The 23,338-nt window shown below is 43.2% G+C and overlaps 1 protein-coding gene and 1 long non-coding RNA gene across 4 annotated transcripts in view; one reads left to right on the top strand and one right to left on the bottom strand.

Annotated features, from left to right (window-relative positions):
* The window catches only part of Ncoa7 (nuclear receptor coactivator 7), a 150,503-nt gene that overhangs the window by 8,891 nt on the left and 118,274 nt on the right, over nt 1–23,338 (top strand). For all 3 annotated transcript variants that reach the window (XM_028868335.2, XM_028868333.2, XM_028868336.2), the window contains exon 2: nt 15,847–15,966. In XM_028868335.2, the coding sequence (XP_028724168.1) occupies nt 15,908–15,966 (59 nt within the window). In that variant the 5' untranslated portion in view covers nt 15,847–15,907. The remainder of the gene's footprint in view (nt 1–15,846; nt 15,967–23,338) is intronic.
* On the bottom strand, nt 15,149–21,736 carry LOC119086861. Its single transcript, XR_005090234.1, has 3 exons — nt 21,438–21,736; nt 19,658–19,831; nt 15,149–15,343 (listed from the first exon to the last, which is right to left on the bottom strand). It is a non-coding gene; the product is annotated as an uncharacterized LOC119086861 (long non-coding RNA).

The raw sequence follows: 23,338 nt of genomic DNA on the forward strand, positions 1-23,338 counted from the left end.
TGTTTTACAATGATTATCAAATATTTATTACAAACCATATACCATAGAATTTCTGTATTCTTGCCTTGTCTTTACAGATCGTGTATTCATTTTTTTTGTTTTTTGTTTTTTTGTTTTTTGTTGTTTTTTGAGACAGGGTTTCTCTGTGTAGCTTTGTGCCTTTCCTGGAGCTCACTTGGTAGCCCAGGCTGGCCTCGAACTCACAGAGATCTGCCAGGCTCTGCCTCCCGAGTGCTTGGATTAAAGGCATGCGCCGCCGCCGCCACCACCCGGCCAGTTTGACATATTTTACTGTCCCTTCCTTTCTGAGCTACTGTAATTTCACTTCTTCAGTATCTTCACGCACTCATCATCTGCTGGTATTTTCTTGCGTGTCACTTTCTTGGTGTGTGCATAGATCTGTCTCAAGTTTGTGGTATGTGTGTTTGTGTATGTGTGTGTGTGTGTGTCGCTGTTCTGGAGATGGAACCCAAGCCTCAAGTGTTCTACTGGTGAGGTCAGTCCCTGACCTCTCTGGAAAAATAGAACAAGTGAAAAGATGTATGTGATTTTTAGAAGGGGTGACTTCTTCAGAACTTAGCTCAGAGAATCCCGAATGGATGATAAGGGCACCGCACTTGCCCCAGGTTTCACAGCCTCAGGGTTGTTTCCCACTCCCACTCACATGTATCAGCACTCATACAGGAGAGAATTCCCGCCTGCAAGCTTCCTGTTCCCTTCCCTAGCTGGAACTTTCTCACACTTTTTCAGTCATCCACATCTGGCTGGTATCTCACAAACACCGTCTAAGGGAACTAAATGCTGGCATGCTTTATTGCCTACTTGTCCTTACAGTAAACTTACAGGGACTGCATCTTTTATTGCTCTGTGGTCTTCAGTTTGCAGCACAGCATTACCCATGTGTATATGATGCACAAGAACATAGGATGTTCCTGTGTGGCTCACATCCTTAGGAATGATTGATAGGTGTTGGGTTCATTTATCGTCTCTGGATATGCTTCTCATATTTGCATTTTTAAGATTAGGATATTACATCTTTTGATTCTCTTAGTCATATGTTATTAGCGTGATAATCTAATTCTAGATTTTCCTTCCCAAACAATCTAAACCCTGAAGTATTCGGTGTCAGAGGATGCCACAGTTGGCAGTGCGCTTACCAGTGGGAGTCCGGTAATGTGCTAATTAATCTTGGTTGTTACCATCGGTAAATACCGTTTGTTTGGTGTAGATAATTCTATGAACCTGTCAGAGAATGTATTTAAGGTTTGTGAATTTATTAGTTTATAGATCTTATATTTTCTGGAAAGGACAAAAATCCCAGGAGATGTTTTATTGTTTTATAAAGCTGCTCTTAAAGTCTAGACCAGTGGTTCTAAAATGGGACTCATATACCCCATCAGCTATGAGAAGAAAAATTTAGAATGTCTATATCTTTGTAATTTCTATTTTATATGTCATATAAGGTATATCTTAGTGTATAAGACATAGGTTTTTGTTAAAAATAGGGTTTTAAGTTCAGGCCAGGCAGTGGTGGCACACGCATTTAATCCCAGCACTTGGGAGGCAGAGCCAGGCAGATCTCTGTGAGTTCAAGGCCAGCCTGGGCTACCAAGTGAGCTCCAGGAAAGGCGCAAAGCTACACAGAGAAACCCTGTCTCAAAAAACAAAACAAAACAAAAGTTCAGATACTTCTATTGATGTGGCATATGATTTTTAGTTAAAGATCTAAATAATGACAGGAACTATTGTTCTATTGCCTAAGGTTAGTTTCTGTTATTTAACAATAAGTCAGAATTAGTTTGGGCCTGAAGAGATGGTTCAGGGACCTACATTGGGCTCCCAGAAGCCATGTCAGGCTGCTCACCATCACCTGTGACTCCAGTTCCAGATGACCCAACAGTCTCTTATGGCCTCCTCAGGTACCTGCCTCATGTGTACATACCCACCCCACTCACATTTCAGTAATTAAAAATAATTTTTTTAATCCTGTGTCTAGCTAGGAGTTGTGATGCATGTTCCCATGTGTCTCCCTCTCCTCTTGTTTTGAAGAAACACCATGACCAAGGCAACTTATAAAAGAGTTGATTGAGGTTTCTTGTTCCAGGGGGTTAGAGTTCATTATCATGATGGTGGGGGGGGGGTAAAGGCAGCAGGTATGGTCGCAGTAGCTGAGAGCTTACAACCCGATCCGCAGGCAGGAGGCAGAGAGCTAACTGGGAATTGCGTTTGCTCCTCCAGCGACCTCCAGTGACGCACCTCCTCCAGTGAGGCCCCACCCCCTAATCCTTCCCAAACAGTTCCACCATGTGGGACCAAGCATTCAAATATTTGAACCTATGGGGACTGTTGTTATTCAAGACCACCCCAGTGTGTAAACCTGGCTTGTCCTCCTGCACAGCCTGGGCACAGTCCATGCCTTTTCAAGATTCAAAGTCTGGCTGGAAAGAATATTGAAGAATGAAGTAGAAAATGACACAGGTCATGCCAGAGTGCACCGAGAAATCTAGCCGTGGGATTTTGTTTGTTGAAAAATCACTGAAGTATGATGTGTGTGGCATAATACACAATCACATATTGTAAGAATGCCTTCAACTCTCTTTTATGATGAAATATTTTCTTGATTATCATGTCAGTTCTTATACAGTTATCTCCTGGTTACTGGGGTTGACTGGATGCATGTCTACTGTTATTCAACATAGTATACTTGCCAGTTCCCTGAATGGAACTCTCCTCTTTCCTTGAAGTGATGAGAGACAGCAGCACTATAGTCCTGATGGGAAAGTCAAGTTTTTCCAACAGCATGCTTCGGGGAACAGTGGTAATATAGAGAAGTAATCCAAGATCAGTATAGTTTCATGTTAGGATTGTTAGAACGATGTATCATAAATAGAGTGGCTTAAAACAACAGAAACGGGGGCTGGAGAGATGGCTCAGCGATTAAGAGCACTCATTGCCCTTGCAGAGAACCCAGGTTCAAGTCCCAACACCCATATGGAGGCTCAGGACTGTAATTGCAATTGTAAGAGATCTGACACCCTCTTCTGGCCTCTGAGGACACCAGGAATCCATGTGGTACACATGCATACATGCAGGTAAAACACTCAGTACACATAAAGTAAAATATTTGAAAAAACAAAACAAAACATCAAAATGTGTTTTCTCACAGTTCTGAAGGCAGACGTCCCCCAATCTGCTTATCAGCAAAGATACATTTCCTCTGTAAGGAGTGTATCTTTTACTTCTGGTCACTTGCTGGTGGCCCTTGCCATTCTTTGGCTTGTAGCCACATCACTGTCTTTACCTAGCATGGCCATTTATAAGGAAGCCATTACATTGATTAGGGCGCCCCACACGGAAGCATGACCTAATCTTACCTAATTGCATCTTCACTGACCCACTTTCCAAATAAGGCCCCAGTATGAGGGACTGGAGATTGTGAGTTCAATCTGTGGTTTTGGGGGTGATTCTATTCAACCCATAATATCAAGGAATATAAAAGTCTTTGGTTGAATATCCCAAGACTATACAAGGTGTCAGCAGATGTCTTCTTAGTAAATATTCTATATCCAAGCAAGTTGGATATGGAATAAAAGACAACTGGAAGAAAAGAATAGACCTTGGCTGCTTGTGTCCTTTGGCTACTTTGTGGGTTCTGATATGCCAGGGCCGGCTAGAAATCCATATAAGCACAGTTATGGTTTGTGTTTTGGTCTTTCTGATGAAACTCCATATGTGGGTCAGGACGTTCCTGAAGGCATATCGGGCTTTGGGCTCTAAAAAGCTTCACTGTTAACAGCTTCCAAACCTCAGTGGCTTTAGACTCCCAGGTATTTATGTCACGCTGACCAGCCTGCGGGTTGACTGCGGTCTGGCTGCTCTCTACTGAGTTCGGTAGGGCTGAGGTCCAGGTCTGTTCCACATGTCCTTTATAACTTTGTCCTCAAGCTGAAGAAGGAACAGCAGCCACCCCAAGCTGGTTCATCAGGTAGAGAATGGCGACTGGACCGAGGTGGTAATGCTCTGTGTCAGAACAAGTGACCGCATTAGTGCTCACGGTCTGGTCTGCAGGTCCAGACATCACGTGACAGAGCGGGTGGAGATGGGGAAGTACCCCCTTGTGTGCTGGTTAATGTTGGTCGTCAATTTAGCAAAATCTGCAGTTGTCTGGGAAGGAAGTCTCAATGGGGGGTTAGGTTGTCCTAGGGTTCGTTTAATTGAATTGGGAAGACACACCCTGAATGTGAGCAGCACCCTTTTAAGGGTTGGGCCCGGGACTGAATGAAAAGGAGGAACACACCCACCCTGTGCTCCTGGACCATGGATGCAATGTGGCCTGTTGCCTGCAGCCATTGTGGCTTCCTGGAAATGGACTGCCACCTAGAGCTGTGAGCCAAAGCAAACTTCTTCTCCTTTAAGTTTTGTGTCAGAATATTTTATCACAGCAACAGAAAAAAAAAATAATAGCCCTGTACTAGTGTAAACAGCAGTCACTGCATTGGCAAATGGGGCACGGGGGTGGGGAGGGGGGGAGAGGGAAGAGTGTGTAACACAACAATCCAGTCTACCACAGATGATTTTACACAGACTTTTTGTATGGATCCACTTAGTAAACTTTTAAAAAGAAAAGGTATTCCCCAAAGGCTTCTTTCTTAACCCAGATTCTCGGAAAATTATAGCTGAAAAAAAAAAAGCCCCCCCCCCCCCCGACCTCCACCAAAAGGTCAGATCACTTCACAATGCTGGTTCCATTTCAAACCATACTCATTTCTCCTCCTACAGATAATTGCTTGTTGAGCTAGCCTGTGTTTGCTTGCTTGTGACAGGCTCGTGCTTATTTCAACCTAGGCCTACGTACAACATACTGTTTCGGACACTGGGCTTCAATAAGAGGCCATCCTCCTGTCTCAGCTTCCAGAGTGCTGTGGTTACAGGCATGAGCGCTGTAGATGTCCTTTGTGATGCTTTTTGCTCGGTGGAACCCAGCTGCTGAGCTCGCCCCAGCTTACATAGATGAAGCAGGTTGGATGAGCTCTGCGCTTCTCTGGAGAGTGCACTAACAAGACGAGATATCCGTACAGGCGGAAGCCGTCTGCAGCGTGAGTCACCCTCCAGACAAGCTCACATGAATGGTTGGTTAAGAAAGTATCCCACTGCTTCTGAAACTGTGGAGACCCATGTGGCCTGACCCTCCCCCGGCTTCTCCTCCTCTTCCTCTTCTTTTTTTATACTGCATATGTACACCGTTTTTCTTTTATTGAAAGTGGATTTTTTTTATAGAACATCTTGATTATAGTTTCCCCTCCCTCTACTCCTCCCAGTTTTTCTCACCTTCCCTCCTCGCCTAATCCACACCCTTTCTATCTGTCTTTAGAAAACAAACAAGCCTCTAAGGACTATTAAAATAAAAGGTAAATCAAAACCAAACAAATTGTAATATGACAAAACAATTGAACAAGAAAAAAGAAGCAAAGAAAATGTACCAGAAATGCCTACAAGATGCAGAGACACATACATTCACATACTCAGGAATCCAATAAAAGCCCAAAACTTGTAGCTGTATTATATATGCAAAGGTCCCGTAAGGTATGGAAAAAAAAAAAAAACCCAAAAAGCAAGCAAACAACAAAACCTACCCTGATTTAACATTATGAGGCAAAGATCCTCCAAAAACACCCTTGAGTTCATTTTATTCATTGGCTGTCTACTGCTAGACAGGGCCCTACCCTTAAGAGTGCTGCGTTTCTCCAATGAGATTCCCTTGGAGAGAAATACTTTTTCATTTTCAAGTAGTTATCAATTGGAAATAGCTTCTGGGTTAGGGATGGACATAGGTCAAGTTTCCTTTCAGGTCTAGGACTTGATCTGGCGCAGACCCATGCAGGCCCTGTGCATGCTGCCACAGCTGCCGGAAGTTCAAACGCAGTCTAGAAGACCTTGATTCCTTTTGCAGGCCCTGTGCATGCTGCCACAGCTGCCGGAAGTTCAAACGCAGTCTAGAAGACCTTGATTCCTTTTGCCGTCCTCCGTCCCCTCTGGCTCCTGTCCTCCTTCTGCCTCCTCTTGCACAGGGTTCCCTGAGCCTTGAGAGGATTTTATGGAGACATCCCCTTTAGGGCTGAGTGTTCCAAAGTCTCTCACTCTGTGCGTTGTCTGGCTGTGGGTCTCTGTATTCCCATCTGCTACAGGAGGAAGCGTCTCGGATGATGATTGATCGAGACACTGATCTGTGAGTATAGCATAATGTCTTTAGGAATCATTTTATTGCTGCTTTCCTTTAGCAGGACAGTAGTATTTGGTTTTCCTCTAGGACCATGGTCTCTATGGTCTCAGGTTCTTGGCTCCCCAAGCAGTGCTGGACATGGGTTCCATCTGGTGGAGAGGGCCTTAACTCCAATCGGATATTGGTTGGTTGCTCCCATAAGCCGTGTGCCACCATTGCGCCAGCCTGTCTCGTCATCGTCATCGGGTCCCTCTTTCAGATGGAGTGGTTTGTTGCTGGGCTGGTGTTTACTTTTCTCCCTTGGTAGATTGGCACCAGCTTGCCTTCGCCTCGTTCAGTGAGTTGTGTAGTGGATGACTTCGGCAATAGAGCCTTGCTGTCAGTTTGTGGAGAGCAGCCACTTGGGTTGTTTGGGGGGGGGGTTGGGGTTCTGGGACCCTCTTGGGATAATAAGGACTTGATTAGATGTAACCTGTTCCCAGTTCTGAAGCTTCTTTAGATGGTGAGATATGTCCAGTTCAGGCTCTCTCTACCCCATTATTTGGCAATTTCATTTAGAATCCCCATATATATATATATATATATATATATATATATATATATATATATGAAGCTTCTGCTGTATTAGGTTTCCATATGACCCTCAGATGCCCCTTAGTTTGAGCTGTGCCTCCCTATATTCCCTCCCTTCCCCTTCTTCCCTCTCTGTTTGATTTCCTATTTCAATATGCTTACCCCCACCCCACCCCTGCCACACACACACCCATCCATAACTATCTATTCTATTTCCTCTTCCTAGAAAGATCCCTCCCTCCCTCCTGGTCCTTTACTCTCTACCTAACCTCTGTGGTTATATGGATTGGAGCCTGCTTATCAATGACTTAACAGCTAACACCCGCATAGAAGAGGATACCTGCCGTATTTGTCTTTCTGAGTTATCTCGCTCGGGATGATTTTTTTTACCAGTTCCATTTACCTGCAAATTTCATTATTTTTTTTTAAAGGGCTGAGTAACACTCCGTTGTATAAATGTACCACATTTTCTTTACCCCTTCATCTGTTGATTGATATCTAGGTTGATTACAATTTCTGGCTATAGTGAATAGAGCAAAAAATGAACCGGGTCTAGCAGGTGTCCCTGTTGTACAGTGAAGTGTCTTTTGGGTGTAGGCTCAAGAGACGTATAATGAGTCTTGAGGACGGATTCTTATCTTTTTGAGGAACTGCCATACTGATTTCCATAATGGCTGTACAAGTTTGCATTCCTGCCAGCAATGGGTGAGTGTTCCTCTTACTCCACACCCTTGCCAGCATGATCGGTCATTTGTTCTATTGAGATTGGCCATTCTGGTTTGTGTAATATGAAATCTCAAAATAGTTTTGATTTGCATTTCCCTAATGACTAAGGATTTTGAACATTTCTTTAAGTGCTTCTCAACTATTTTAGTTTCCTCTTTTGAGAATTCTGTTTATGTAGGTACCCCAGTTTTAATTGGGTTATTTTTTCTTAATGCCCAGCTTTCTGAGTTCTTTATATATTTTAGATATTAGCTCTCTATCAGATGTGCATTGGTAAAAATCTTTTTCTATTCTGTGCATTGCTCCTTTGTCCAAATGATGGTGTTCTTTGCTTCACAGAAGTTTTTCAGTTTCATGAAAAACTTTATTTATTGTCTTTCTTCGTGTGTATGCCATCCGTGTTCTGTTCAATATGTCTTTTCCTGTGCCAACTGCCTCAAGACTGTCCCCCACTTTCTCTTCAATCAGATTCAGTGTATCTGGCCTAATGTTAAGGTCTTTGGTCCATGTGCAGGTGAGTTTTGTGCAATGTAGGAAGTATGTAATGATTTGCATTCTTCTATGTGTAGCCATCCAGTTTGACCAGCATCATTTGTTGAAAATGATGTCTTCTTTTCCAGTGTGAATTTCTGGTTTCTTTATAAAAAAAAAAAATCAGTTATCCATAGGTATATGGACTTTTGTCTGGGTATTCAATGCAATTCTGTCTATCTGTGTCTGTTTTGTGACAATATCATGCTATGTTATTACTATAGCTGTGTAGTACAGTTTGAGGTCAGGGATGGTCATTCCTCCAGCAGTTCTTTGGTCATTCGGGAGTGTTTTAGTTATCCTGACGTGTGTGTGTGTGTGTGTGTGTGTGTGTGTGTGTGTGTTTCCATATTAAACTGAAAGTTGTCCTTTCAAGTTCTGTGAAGAATTGTGTTGGAATTTTGATGGGAATTGCATTAAATCTATAGATTGCTTATGGTAGGATGGCCATTTTTACTCTATTAATCCTACTCCTATGCATAGGAGAGCTTTCCATCTTCTGATATCTTCTTCAAAGACTTGGTATTTTTATCATACAAATATTTCTCTTGCTTGGTCAGAGTTAATCCAAGATATTTCATATTGTTTGAGGCTATTGTGAAAGGTGTTGTTTCCCTGATTTCTTTCTCAGTCAGCTTGTCTTTTGTATGTGGAAAGTGTACTGAATTTTGTGAGTTAATCTTTTGTATCTTGCTACTTTTCTGTAAGTGTTTATAAGCTATAGGAGTTTCCTAGTGGAATCTTAGGGTCACTTATGTATACTATCATGTCATCTACAAATAAATAGACCTTTACTTCTCTACTTCCCATTTCTATCCTCTTGATCTCTTTTAGTTGTTTCACTGTTTTAACTAAGACTTCAAGTACTGTATTGAATACATATGGAGAGAGGGGCTGAAGCTGGCCAGCTCGTTTGACTAATATTCTTAAATTTTAGTTTTTTGGGGTTTTTTTTGTTTGTTTTTGTTTTTCGAGACAGGGTTTCTCTGTGTAGCTTTGGAGCCTGTCCTGGAACTCACTCTGTAGCCCAGGCTGGCCTCAAACTCACAGAGATCCGCCTGCCTCTGCCTCCCGAGTGCTGGGATTAAAGGCGTGCACCACCACCACCGCCCGGCTTAAATTTAGTTTTATGACACTCAAACATCCTATTTGCTGTAATCACTCCACATTTCTGCTGTAATGTGAGATCTGGAAATAAATGCTAATCATGGATTTTCTGGGCAGGTAGTATGAGTGTTTTGTGGGGGTGGGGCGCACAATTGAGTCATGACACTGAGAATACGGACCTTACTGTTGTTCCAAACTTTGAATCATACTCATATGTGCTTACAGTAAGTTCACCTCTCTGCTTCCTTGGTGCCTCGCCAGCATTGGGGGTAAACTCCACTTTATAATAATTGACCCCCTTTTACATACAGCTGAGGCTTTCCTTACTTCTAATATTGCAACCAAAGAGGTCCATTGTCCTTCTAAAGGGCTGGTTAAAAAAAAAAAAGTCAGTGTACTTTCACTTAAGTCTGTGGTAATTTGACTGGAACGGCTGGGACTTAAGCAAGAGTGCTCAGTTCCCCCAGTGACATCCTCCCCCGCAGAGAGAGGACTGAGACCAACTTCTAACTCCAAGGTAGGTTAGTGACTCAGCTAGCCCATTCCTGGAATTCAGTGATTCCCTTATGCATCCAACCATGAAAATAACCATCCACACATCTGGCTTGCATTTCTCCGTCTTGTCCATCAGCAGATGGAAAAAAGCTGACCAAACGTCTTTTTGGAGCTTGCTTCACCTTTCCAAATCCCCGGGCTGGGGTTTTCAAAAATGAAAGAGGAGAATTAGGTCAGTGCAGTTGACTCTGCCAGTATCCCTTCGGCGGCATCATCATCATCATCATCATCCTCTCCTAACGTTGCACTCCGGCCAAACCAGACCGCTGAGGATTCTCCAAGCCCCGCTCGTTCCCTGACATCCACTTGTACAACCGCATTCTACCCAGCTTCTTCTGCGTTCACCTCCCACCTCCAGGGCCTCATTCAGAGCCCAGCACTGACATCACCTATGGCTGTCTCTCTCTCACACCCTTCCTCTTCCAGGCAGTCAGCTGCTCCCTCTGTGCTCTGCACTTCTTTGTGTCTGCCAACACCAGAGCATGCAATTTTTATCTTTAAAATTGGTGAGTCACAGCCTCCTGCCTTTCCTGAGCTTCCAGGATGCTGAAGGCTACCCTTCCTCTGTATATCTGCTGAGGATATTTGGTCCACAGGAGACGTTTCAACAGGAATCCACTGTGTGGTTCTGCTGAATCTCAGGGGTCACTGGTTCCTGTTCTGGATCATCTCTTACGTTGTCCTCGAGACCTTTGCAATGTCCTCTAGTGCATAGTTTACACAATCCTCTTTCTAACTTTTGTTGGAATTAAACCCTTTCCCGTTTTCAGCTTTATAGCGTTTCTTACATATTTGACCATTCCAGATTCCTGGTTTTTGTCTTGGAGAAACCTCATAATGAATTTCCTCTTCTTGGAACTTGTAAAATAACCAGTCAAGACTAGAGATGGATCTCTATTTATAGTATGCAGTAGTTTTGGTGGGGTTTTCTCACTGTTTATTAAGAGCACAGTGAAACTCCTTGTTTAATTCAGGTTTCCAAGGAAGAGAAACTAAACTAGAATGGAGTCTACCACTTATTTTACCATCCAAGAACTTAGGTGCATTTCCCTGGGGACAACGCCCTTAACAGATTCTGTTTATTAATTTGCTTCAGGCATAACTCTTGGATCTTTATGGTCACTACATCTGCATTTAGTTGTTGCTTTTTGTGTATGATTATATATTTGTTTATTTGAGGTATTGCCTCCTGGCTTTCTCAAAGGTTTGTGGCACAAATTTGTATTTAGTTCTATGTCTTTCTTCCTAGGTTTTTTTTGTTAAGAAAAACATTCAAATTTCTGACCTGGGTTAACAGTGAGTTTTGAATATCCTTCCTTTGTTTAAATGTGGCTCCGAGAGAGAATGAACACCTGTCATGTTTTGCTCTGTGTAATTTTCTGGAAGGAAGTGTCTGTATAAAAGGTACATTTTGGTCTGTTCTGAAGTGGCCAGACTCAGTGTAACGAGGCCCCGGTACATGTCCTGTCGTTATTTCGTTTGTATATTAGGAAACATGTTGTTGGGGAAACAGTTGCAGGGCTTTGCGGATTGGTCCTGACTGGTTATACCTGCCTGCCCAAGGCTCTACAGTGTGTCAGATGTGAGTCCAGAAGCCTTGTAGTACTGTGCAGTCCACACTGACTTACTATGGTAGGGAGTCTCCACTAGTTCTGCGCTTGAATTCTGTCAGTGGTACCACAGTCTCACACAGAGGACACTGCACTAGTAATATAAAAAACAAAGCAAAACCTTCTCTGTATCATAGCATTAATGAGGGGAGGGTTTCTGTGTTTTTGAAAATGAACTGAATCTAGACTGATACTGGCCCTTCTGGTTTAAAATCACACACACACACACACACACACACACACACACACACACACACACACAAAGACATTTAGATGAAAGATTTATCTTGCGTTCCCTCAGAAAACACATTTAGATCTACAATAAACCATAAATACAGGAGACTCTGGTCTAGAGTGTATTGATGTGAGAAAATGTCAACATTAAGTGAATGAAGGGCTTTTAAGAAGCCCATTATAACCACTTACCCGGGAAAATGTAGTTCCCATTAGAGACTGACTTAGGAGCTTTGGTTCCTCACTGAAGCGTGAAGGCTGCTGTATGGTGCTCTCTGCAAATCATTTTCATAGTGTCCACTGCCCACCCCTTCCTGGTTAATCTGATGCTGTGTTTCGAGCTGAAATGAGAGCATCTGTCTTGCTTAAAGAATCATCTTAAAATTCACAGACCTAAAAACAAGCAACATTAGCATATTTAATTTATCTAATAGAATATTGGGGATGGGGTGGGGCTCGGGCTCCATTAGTTCTGAACAGAACAGTAGCAGCAGATGTCGGGTCTCGGCTTGTTTACTCTTTCCCTCTCTTGCCTATTTTTATCAATATTTTTGTACTGGAATCAAACATTAGCTTCTGGCCCAGCTTTCAATATAAAAATTTTCCAATTAGGTTGTTATGACTTCATTTTTATTCATGAGGAGAAATCTAATCAGCAGAGACCATTACATGTTTGTGCCATGTGGAAGAGAACTTTAAGCCATGTGGCCCAGGGAGGATGGAGAGCCTAGGATTTCAGTCCATTCAGGACTCTGAAAAAATCTGGAAGGAGTCAGTATCACCCATCAGAATTCTTTGTTTCATACATACATACGCACGCACGCACGCACGCACGCACGCACGCACGCACGCACGCATTTGTCTGAATGTCTATCTGAATTTTCTGCTAATTGTAGTACCATATACTTGGGGAGAGTCAAAGGACATGTCCACCAAGGTGCTGTTTGGCCTGAAGGCAGCTCATGGTTTGGACCTGTGGAAGCTAAGTGAGGAGGCTTGTCACACAGTCTGTGATGCAATGCCCTGAGGTAACAGATAACAAGTGAGCTGCATTCCCCAAGAGGAGAGAAAAGGGCAGCCTAAGAAAGGCCTGTGCTGGAACCGATCAGGAAAAGGAAGCAGCCTCAAGCTTGGGAAAGGAATGAAGGAAAGGGTGGAGTTGAGAAAGGGCCCCGATTCCAAACCATAGTGTGGGATAGAGCTAGCTAGAGCCGGAAGTTCAGCTCCCACCTTTTTCTTATCACCCAGATTCTTGTGTGAACATAAATGACCTCAGCTCATTGTAGTGTGGCCTCCATGCTCATTGCTCTTTGGACTCAGTGCTGGTTGATAGCTACATTTGTCTTAACCTGCACGGTTTTTGCTGTAACACTGGCCATTGCAGATCCCATACTACATTATCTGCTTCATCTCTGATTGCTTTTGACTCCAAAGTTTATTACTAGACCCCAGAGTGTGCCAAATGGAATAAATCCCTATTCCAGTGCTGCTGAGTAAAGGAAATTGATTGACATCTCCTGCCCCGCCCCCACCTTTAGACAGTGAGGATTTCTGAGTGAAGTGGTTCTGAGGATTAATAAAGTAGATAAGGAGCCCAAATAAATGACATCAAGATTGATTCCCTTTTCCCACTCGTACTGTTCTGATAAGGTATTCCCTCCTCCTGGGGTCTCTCATCTCTCTTTACCTATTGCAGTATTATATGTTATAATAAAGCACCCTGAATGCTTTATTATGTTACTTTCATCAAAATAGAACCTTTTATGCTCTAAATCCTGAGGGCTATTTTTTGGCAGCTCCAAGTTGCTACCACACATTGGCTGTTTGCTCACGTTTGTTTTCCCCATGGAGGAATTTTATTATTTTTTATATTTTTGAAGGCACAGCCCATGCCAAGCTTCCAGGGTGATCTCATCATATTTTTTTTTCCTTTTCATTTCTTTTTCTCCTAATGATAACCATATGCTGCAAACTTCATATTCTTTTTCCTCTAGTGTTTTATTATCCTCCTGTGCTCTCCTTGTAACCGAATGAAGCAAAGACTAGAGAATGTCTCCAGTTGAGCACCCACAGGCCCTTGGAAGGCATACATAGCCAACATTGATCTCAGTCTCCTTATTACCACCCCCATCCCCCGCACACTGTGCCTCTTCCTGTACATTGAATGGTGGCTTTGCTGTCACAGTCCACCCGGTCCCTGAAGCGGAAATATAGATCGTCTTCATTCCTTCTCCTGTGCAGCCTATGTTGAATAGACTGCCAAATCTCAATTCGTCTGCCTCCCAAGCCTTCCTCGAATTGACTCTCCTTTCTGTACCAATTGCTGTTGCCTAGTTTTGAGCTTTCTTCCCTTCACCAATTTTAACCCTAAGTTCTTTCTCACAAATCTACTGCCTTCATTCTTCCAAGTCGTCTTCTGATCCTGATGATGCCACACTGACTCACCAGAGACTCCTCTGGCGACTTCCTTTCATATGTACCAAGGATGAGAAGATTGGTGTTCTCAGGAACAGTCGCGGAACTCTTTGCTCATGGCATACCAGCTGCAGATACAGTCCATGGCTTTGGTGTGCTCACTTAGAGATGGCCAGCAAGTGCCTCAGCGAGTGGAGAGCATGGGATGCCTAGCTGGGATGATGTATGGCTCTTTAGCGTGACAAAGGCATCTTCCTGCCATGACCCCTGTCCTTCCCGTGCCTTGTTTTTCAGTCCCACATTACTGTGCTGCGCACTTGGCACTGGAGGAGCAGGGAGCTCTTCTGTTCTCTTGCTCTGGTTCCAGCTGAACCACTTTCCTCTGCCTGTGCTGGGAAGCCCACACTCATGCCAATGTCCTTACTATGTGAGATAAGGGTATCACGTGGGCTATCTAAGGCCGAGTGGGTTGGTTTGTCTGTTTATGTTGAGAGTTTTAGGGTTTAAAAAGATGAGCCAGCAATGAAGAGCATATACTGTTCTTGTAGAATGCTTGTGGTTGGTTCCCAGCACCCATATAAGGCACCTCACAACTTCGGGGAGGGGGGGGGGATTTGAGGCCTCTTCCAGTACCTCCCCTTACGTGCACATACCCACACACAGCAGACTCATACACATAATTAAAAATAATTTTAAAACAATAGGGCTCTTAATTGACAAAAAATGCATGCTTTCATGTCCAACATGGCATTTTGAGATACATACATTTTGGGATGCTGGGTTTGAGTGGTGGTTTTTTCCCCATAATCTGTGGCACCTGTGTCTCCTCTGAAACGGTGAATGTCTCATAATATTGCAATATTGTGTCTGCCTCGCAAATGGCAGTAGATTCCATTAGAGCAAATCTCATGCCTCATTTAGCTGGAACTCCAGTATGTATAATAGTGCCTTTCCTATAATGTATATTATGTATACAAATGCATCAATTGAAATAAATACATAAACAATTTTATCTTAGAAACATGCTTTGCTTTCTTTAAATTGAAATTTGATCGATGGACACACGTGAGATTGGGTGAGTGTGAGAGCGCAGTAGGAAATCGACTTGCTGAAGCTGGTAGTGGGTGGACAGGGAGGATTTTGAGCAGAGGAGGAAGAGCATGACGGGAGTGGTATTTGGGGACGATTGATGTAGAAAGAAGCTTTTTTTTTTTTAAATTCGTTTACACTACTGCAATAAGTGTAGTGGAGGATGTCGGGCCGGAGAGAGGCTGAGCAAGTGCAGAGAGCCACCGCTTCCCAAGTCGTTTCCTGAGCCTCTGTGCTTTCATTTCCACATTTGTTCAAGCGGGGTGTTCTTGCTGACATGTTCCTGAAGGCAAAAGAGAACACTGACGTTGGTTTACTTTTGAGCAAAACGCATTTCTGGAATACACCTAAGTGAGCCGTCTTCATACTTACCTGTGAGAACGATTTATGATGCATTACTAGGAAAGGGAGATGTTGTGCAGAGTATTTTAAAAAAATTAGTGAGTAAGTAGCATCATGCAGCACTACCTACCCCTCAGTCTTCTGGTCAGTGGGAGTTTTCGTTTTGAAATCATTAATTATGAAGAAAGCGTTTCAGTTTGGTTTCCCATCCATAGTCTGCTTTGTGGCTTAAACATTCTCATGGTAGTGTTGTGGTTTGCTTCATTCTCAGCCCATTTGCATTTTGGACTTGACTCATGTGACCATTTCCTGGTTAAAGTTTATCCTTCATTTGTTTTGGACCATGTAACTCTACTCTACTTTATTCTGCCTATTAGCCATTGTAAACTTCTCAACTCATAGTTGCTTTATTTTTTTTTATTTTTATTTTTTTTGTAATTGCAGGAATATGACTCACTGATTAAAAAGGACGTTTCCAAGTACTTTGCACTTTTGGTTGTGTATTATGGATACCAAGGAGGAGAAGAAGGAACAGAAGGAACGAAAACAGAGTTATTTTGCTCGGTAAGCATTTATTTTTGCAAAATTATATCAGTGGCTTAAAACAATAACATGCGAAAGGACTTTGGCCTTGAGAATTACTCGGCACTCTGTGTTCTGTATGATTGTTCTGCAGGAGGGTGAGTGACCAACGGAAGTTAAATATCCTTTGTCCTTTGTAAAGTTAGCGTCTGAGGAATGACGGTCTTTCTAAGTTGATGGTTCTCTGAGGCTCCAGCCCCTTGGAGGGTATTGTAGTCCTGTGCTAACCTGTGGGTTGCATGGAATTCTGTGCTCAGCGGCTTCCCTGGAGTGTTAATCCTCGGTATTTAGCTCCTGCCGGTCAGGAATTTAATTGACTGGGCACTGATTTAAAATCCGACACATTTAAAGCATTACAGAGAATCATGACTAAGAAAACACGTGTTTTGTAGGTGGAATGGGTGAGATGATGTCGTTAGAATCCCATGTCTTAAGGCTTCTGCTCCTCTAATGTACGCGTGCTTGATGATAGAGTATCTGGTGTCTGCTTGTTACAGGTTTGCGCCACTGCTTGGCTGTCACGCACTAGTCATAATTAAATGATCAATAATACGGTTGGCCTCAGAGAGAGCCTGGGTGTCAAGTCATCATTATGGGCTCCTAAGTTGGTATGCTTAAGAACTGAATTTAGCCTCACTGTATCTCCAACCTGCAATCTGTGCTTCTAAAGATGCATTTCCCATTTTCTAAATATAAGCCTTAAAACTAAAACCAAAGTGGGTTGTTGTTTTGTTTGTTTGTTTGTTTGTTTTTTGTCAATGTATTTATCCAAAAATTAAGCTAGATTTAAGACTTTTAGTGAGAAAGGTCGATAGACTGATGATTTACTGTGTGTGAGTACTTTAGTGTACATCGTCAAAATAAGCCCTGGACATAGGTTATTTTATTTCCATTTAACAAGCAAGGAACAGAAGACTCAGAAAATGTTTTGTCCATTTCGTGCAGCACTGGAGTCAATATTCGAACACAGGGCTCTCTCCAAAGGACATGTCCCAGTCAGAATAATAAATCACAAATCAGGCACTTGGAAAAGCAGGAGTTGGAGTTTTTATCATAGCAGAATGTTTCCTGCTCTTGGGACTAGAGAGAGTAACAACACGGGAAGGAAGAGGTCAGCCTTATAATGGATGAGCCATTAGAAAATTGGTACATTTAGGGAAAGAACTGTGTAACTCTTTTGACATAATTATCTATTTCCTTATAGATAGATGTCATGTGTGAGAAATCCTGTATTCTTCATACACTTCCCCCTTAGTAATAACATGTTGCCCTAGGAAACTGATGTGTTTTTTTTTTTGTTTTGTTTTTTTGTTTTTTTGTTTTTTTGTTTTTTTGTTTTTTTTCCCGAGACAGGGATTCTCTGTGTAGCCCTGACTGTTGTAGAACTCACTCTGTAGACCAGGCTGGCCTCAAACTCACAGAGATCCACCTGCCTCTGTCTCCCAAATGCTGGGATTAAAGGTGTGCACCACCACTGCCCAGCCCGACACTGACATTCGTATGGAGTGCTACCTCTGTTTAGTTTACCAGATTTACAAGCGTGTGTGTGTGTGTGTGTGTGTGTGTGTGTGTGTGTGCGTGCGCGCGCGTGCGCGCACACATATTTAGTTATATGCAGTTCTGTCTTGTGAGTAGATTGGTTTGGTCAGTGTCACAGTCAACTTGAACTGGTCCCTAAAAGAGGATACTGCGTCCTGCCCTTTTGTAACCATTCTCTTGCCCTTCACTCTACCTGACACTCTTTTAACTACTAGTGAATTTCTAGGCTCCAGTTTCTCAATTCAATACTATTATAAATGAACTCATATACTATATAACTTATGGTAATTAGGTTTTTTATTCTCTCTGTAATTTACTTGTGATCCATCCACGCTGTTGTGTGTATTAGTTATCGCTAATTTATTCCTGTGTGTTAAATGGTTCTATTCCATGGATGGAGGATGTTAGCTTTTTAGTCATTGTTCTATTGAAGAACATTTGTTTCTGGTTTGGGCTGTTATAAGTAAAGCTGCTTGTTATCATTGATCTATAAATTTTTGTGTGAACATTAAAGTTTTCATTTCTCTAGGTTAAATACCCAATTGCTGGGTCAACTAATAAATTCATGTTTTATAAAACAAAACAACAAAAAAAAAAACTGCTGGTCTTTTCCAGAATGAATGGTGGTAGCACATGGCATTCCCATCAGCCATGTATGAGTGACCCTGTTTGCGCTGTCACCAGAATTTGATGATGTCGGTATTTATGTTAACCATTCCAAGAGTGTGCAGTAATAGTTCATCGCAGTTTTAATTAATGCTTAGTGTCTGTTCATATGAATACTACCATCTCTAAATCATCAGTGAAATTTGTTTTCATGTCTTTTACCCATTTTTAAATTGAATCTCCTGGCTTTTACTGTTGAATTTGGGGGACTTATTACACATTTTATGTATAGTCCTTTATGAGATGTGTGGTTTGCAAATATTCTGGTGAGGCAATGGCTTGTTTTTATTTCTTTTTAATTTTTTTTTTTTTTTTTTTTTGCTTTGTGTTTTTCTTTTAGTAGAACAAAAGTTTTAAACTGTGTTCTGGTCTGGTTCATCAGTTTCTGCTCTTGTGGATTGTGAATTGTGCTTCGGGTGTCAAATGTGACATTTCTGTCCCTGTCCTAGGTTCTAAAGCTATTTCTTCTTGCTTTGTTTTTCTGAAGGTAGGTATATATATATATATATATATATATATATATATATATATATATATATATAATATTTTGTTTTGTATTTAAAGCTTTGTTCCATTTTGAGCTAAGTTTTGGATGTGATGTAGAATTCAGGGTTCTTGGCTCTCCCCACCCTGCTCTCTTTTCCTTTTTTTCTACAGGTGCCCTATGGAGATAGTTCTAAAAGTGAGAATGTTTTTTATTCTGGCTATAAAGTGATGTCCAAATCCCATTGCTAAAACCTGGTTGATGATGAACAACCTGCTCCATGTTAACTTCTTATCCTTAAAATATAAAGGGAGCCCCTTAAACCAGCATGCAGACTCACACTGGAAAAAGGCATAGCCTTTCAGCCCATAAACATCCACTTATTTGTGATGCGTGTAGCTTATCCTCTTCTGAAAACCAGTCAAAGGAAAAGGCATACAGAGCTAACAATGCCTCCGTGTGACCTTGGCACTTTCTGGGGTTTAGATCAAGGTTAAAAAAATCACCGGGACTTCAAAAGCAGTTAACAGATTTGTCACTAGGAAATGCAGAGGGCAAGCTGGAGAGGGAGAGGAGGAAGGGGAGGAAGGAAATGGGGAGAGAGAGGGAGGGAGATAGAGGGGAGAAGGGGGAGAAAGAGGAGGGGGAAGAGAAGGCAAGGAAGGGAAAGAGAAGAGAGAGGGAGAAGGAAGAAAACGGGAGAGAGGAAGGGAAAGAGAGAGAGCATGAGAGAGGTTAGGTCACCTTATGGTTCAGCTATACAATGAAAGCCGGAAGTGGCGACATTATTAAAAAGCAAAACAGCAAAAGGACTCTACAAAAGAGTTAAACAACCAAAAAAAAAAATTAAGAAAAAAGAAAGGAAGGAAGGAAGGAAGGGAAAAAGGAAGAAAGGAAGAGGAGCCCTCCAGAGTATACATCTTTCCAAATGCTTCCTGATGAACCTCGCTTTGCCATAAGGAAGAATTGCCCACTGGAACTTACCTGAGAGCCGGTTTGTGACAACACAGGGCAGCTTTTTCTGGGGCAGTCTACTTGAGGGCAGTCCAAGCAAGTCCCAGCAATCTCTGAAGGAGCGCAAAGTCAGGCCAAGGGCAAGGCCAGCCTGATGCAATCACAGTCTTCCTCTAAACCAAATCACATACTTCACCGGAACCGCTTGATGTGTTCAGAGAAAAGAAAAGGCAAGATTTGCCCTGCTCTGCTTGCTGCCACTGTATGTGTCCAGTGGCCCCAAGCTGCTTTCAAACTGTTTCCCCTGCCCCCCCACCCCGCTCCCCCCCTTTCCTTGTTAGTAAATAGTCCACAATTTTTGTGTGTGCTATTTTATCATGCGGTTTCATTGCGTTGTGTGACTGTGTTTGGTAAATACTCTCTTACCAAACCTCCTCCATTGATGTGCTCTTCAATTACAGCAAGGTTAAATTTAAGAGTCTGCTTTAAATGGGCATAGTGCCACAGACTTGTATTCCTAGCGCCAGAATCTGAGGGAGATGGAAGGAGACTGAGGCAGGAGCGTCTCAAGTTGAACATGAAGTTGACCCCAGTAGTCAATCCCAGCTTTGCCTATGAGTAAGGCCCTGCCTCCAGAAAGTAAATTTAAAAAAGCATACTTTAATAATCTCCCTTTGAATTAATGATTTGGAATATAGCTGTGTAACTCTTTAAGTGGGAAAGTGGATTTACTCTGCCTAAGTCCTGGTGAATTTTTAGGATGGCCTGACCTTGGCCACCTGGTTATCAGGAGCTTTTGTGGAGTTTTGATGTAGTTGTTTAGTTGGATTGGTTGGTCCTTGGGACTTTTCCTCATGTCTTTGCAAAGAATTTGTAGACTCCAAGTATGTATCTATGTATTTATTAACCCCTTGATCCTTAACAAGTCTTGAAAAAACCAAATGCAAGTCTAGGCATGGTCCTGCATAACTGTCATCCCAGACTCAGGAGGCAGAGGTATCGGGATACCTACAAGTATGAGGACAGTGAGTCTGCATAGCAATTTCTAGACCAGACAGGGTTAATACAATGAGACCCAGTCTCAAGATAAAAAAAAAAAAAAGAAAGAAGAAAATAAAAACACCCCAAAACATCAACAACAAAAATAAACAAAACTCGTCATCAAGTGAAGAACTGCATTATTGAATAAGTTTATTCTTTGTCCTTCTGTGTTCTGGGGAGACCTTTAGGTGGTGTGGCCCTGATGGCTTGCCTTCCCAATGTGTTAAAAATGCAGGTATTTCTGAATTAGGGCCGAATAGGGCTCCTGCTCCTCCACACTCATTTGATATTGTTTGTAGTCTGTGATTTTTCATGTGGGTTCCTCTATACTGAGTGTGCGTGTGCGTGCGAGAGAGAGAGAGAGAGAGAGAGAGAGAGAGAGAGAGAGAGAGAGAGAGAGAGAGAGAGAGAGAGAGAGAGAGAGAGAGAGAGAGACAGGTGGGGGAGGGAGGAGGGTGTTAAGGATAGTTCTCAGGGCCTCCAATATTCTAAACAAACACAGCTGCTAAACTGTACCCCAAGGCTGTCTTTAAATCTTTTGAGTGCTGGCGTAATGGCGCTTGCCGCCAGGACTGGTGACCTGAATGCCATCCCTGAGACCCACACGGTGGGAAGGTGGAAGGTACAGCTCCCACGGTGGGTTCTCTTGTCACCTCCGTGAGGAGTGCTGGAGCGTGTACCTGCCCACACACATACCCAGGAAAGTAAATAAAAGTAAAAATCCTTTTTAAAGTTCTTTGAAATATAGTGGTTCGGGATCAAGGGTTACCTGATGACATTAGCCCAAGTGGAAGGTTCCAGTAGGTTCGGGAAGGGGCTGCAGGAGGGTTGTGGGAGGACCGCGGCGGGAGGGTTACAGGTTTGTACCTCGGCAGGGTCTGGCGGGGCAGGCGAGTTGACCCCGAGTGACTCCGCAGGACTGCGTGGTGTGCAGAGGTCTGCCGTCCCCAGACTGGCTGGCTCCCGCCTCCTCCCTTGCTTATCACCAGAAGCAGAACTGCCGCTCCCACCCCGTCTCCTCTCTCACCCACCCCTGTCAGGGCCAGCGGTGTGGTCCCAGCCACCTCTGTCAGCAGCTGCGATGATAAAGGATGCAGAGTACAGAGCACACTGGAGCCCCGCCCCCGCCCCCACCCTCACCCCTCAGATAACGCTGCACCCCCACTGGCGGCCTCTGACCTGGCCATTGCCGTCCTCAGCTTTCCAGTTACCCGCACAGTGAAGGTCACTTCACTAAACAGCCTCGGACGGGTCCTGGAAATGTCCTTTCCAGTTCTTTAGTTGCTAAATACGAATCATATTTTAAAGTTTTTATTGTATCATTTATTTGATGTGCATGTATGTGAGCCCATGCATGTCACAGAGCACATGCATGTCCCAGTGCACATGTGGAGATCAGAAGGTAATTTTTCCAGAGTCAGTTCTCTCCTTCCACCGTGTTGGTCCTGGTATTGAATTCAGGTTGCCAGGCCTCACGACAGGTACTTTTAGGCATCCTGCCAGCCCAGATGAGACCCACATTAAGATGATTTGGAAGAAGCAAGCATCCTAACTGGGAGAGGGGCCGCATCAAGGAGAGTCAGAGCTAGACAGATGGTCCTCAAGTCCCCTCCACTCACTTTTGTCTTAAGGGTGCATGGTAGACTTGCCCGTTCTGACAGAGAAACCAAGATGGCCGTGTAGACAGGAAGGCGGGCTGGTGCAGAGAGTTCCAGACAGTTCATCCCAGGCCTTCCTCCCATGGCGACCTGCACTTTGATTCTCACGCAGTTCTCATCCCCACAGGCTGGTCTCAGTCTGTGAGCTGCTCCTGCTGTTGAGATCAGGGAGAAGGAACTGTTATATAATAAGCCAAGTTAGAACCATATGCTTCCCAGGGACACTGGTAGGTAGTCCAATTAGGTACCAGAAAATATGATGCAGTGAATTAGATTGCCCAAAGGGTCTTGAGAAATCTGAATTTTCCACCTATTTTACAGTTGGGCCCTAAGCCTGTGAGGCAAAATTGTACTGCCTTAGTCACAAGGCACTTTAGATTCGGTGCTGGTAATCAAAGCCACTGTCATATCTCAGGAGGCGCTCCAGAGATGCACTACCAGGAAGATGTTGAGGCAGCCGGAGGCCTGGGACTGATCACCTTTATCTGTGATCAGCATCTTTTTCCAGGGTTCAGTGTAATTACCTCTTCCTCCATGCCTTGATGGGGAAAAGGCTTTGAAAACAAATCCATATAATCTTCATCCCCAAATAAAATTTGACTCTTACAGAAGTTTAGGCCTAAAGATGTTGATAGCAGGTCGGCAGCAAAGCAGCAGCTGAGCCCACCTTTGTCTCCCCATCCCGAGCTTGTGCCCTGAAACCCTGCTTAGAACCGAGTGGCACCTTTGTGGCAGTTTGCAGAGTGCAGCTTCTTAAACTGTGGCCACACCCCTGATGGGGGATAACTGAATGTGGAGGTCTTGAAAAAATTGGCACCGATAAAAGACTTCTTGACTTAGAATGACCAAAATGTAACTCCAAGTCAAACGTATCATGAATTCCAGGGTGTACCGGGCAGTTTGATATCACGCAGCTGCGTCATACAGTTTCCCTGCAGCCTTTGGGTCTGAACACACAGTGTGTGTGTGTGTGTGTGTGTGTGTGTGTGTGTGTGTGTGTGTGTGTGTGCCA

Source organism: Peromyscus leucopus, chromosome 8a (assembly GCF_004664715.2).
Source record: "Peromyscus leucopus breed LL Stock chromosome 8a, UCI_PerLeu_2.1, whole genome shotgun sequence".
Classification (NCBI taxonomy): Eukaryota; Metazoa; Chordata; class Mammalia; order Rodentia; family Cricetidae; genus Peromyscus; species Peromyscus leucopus.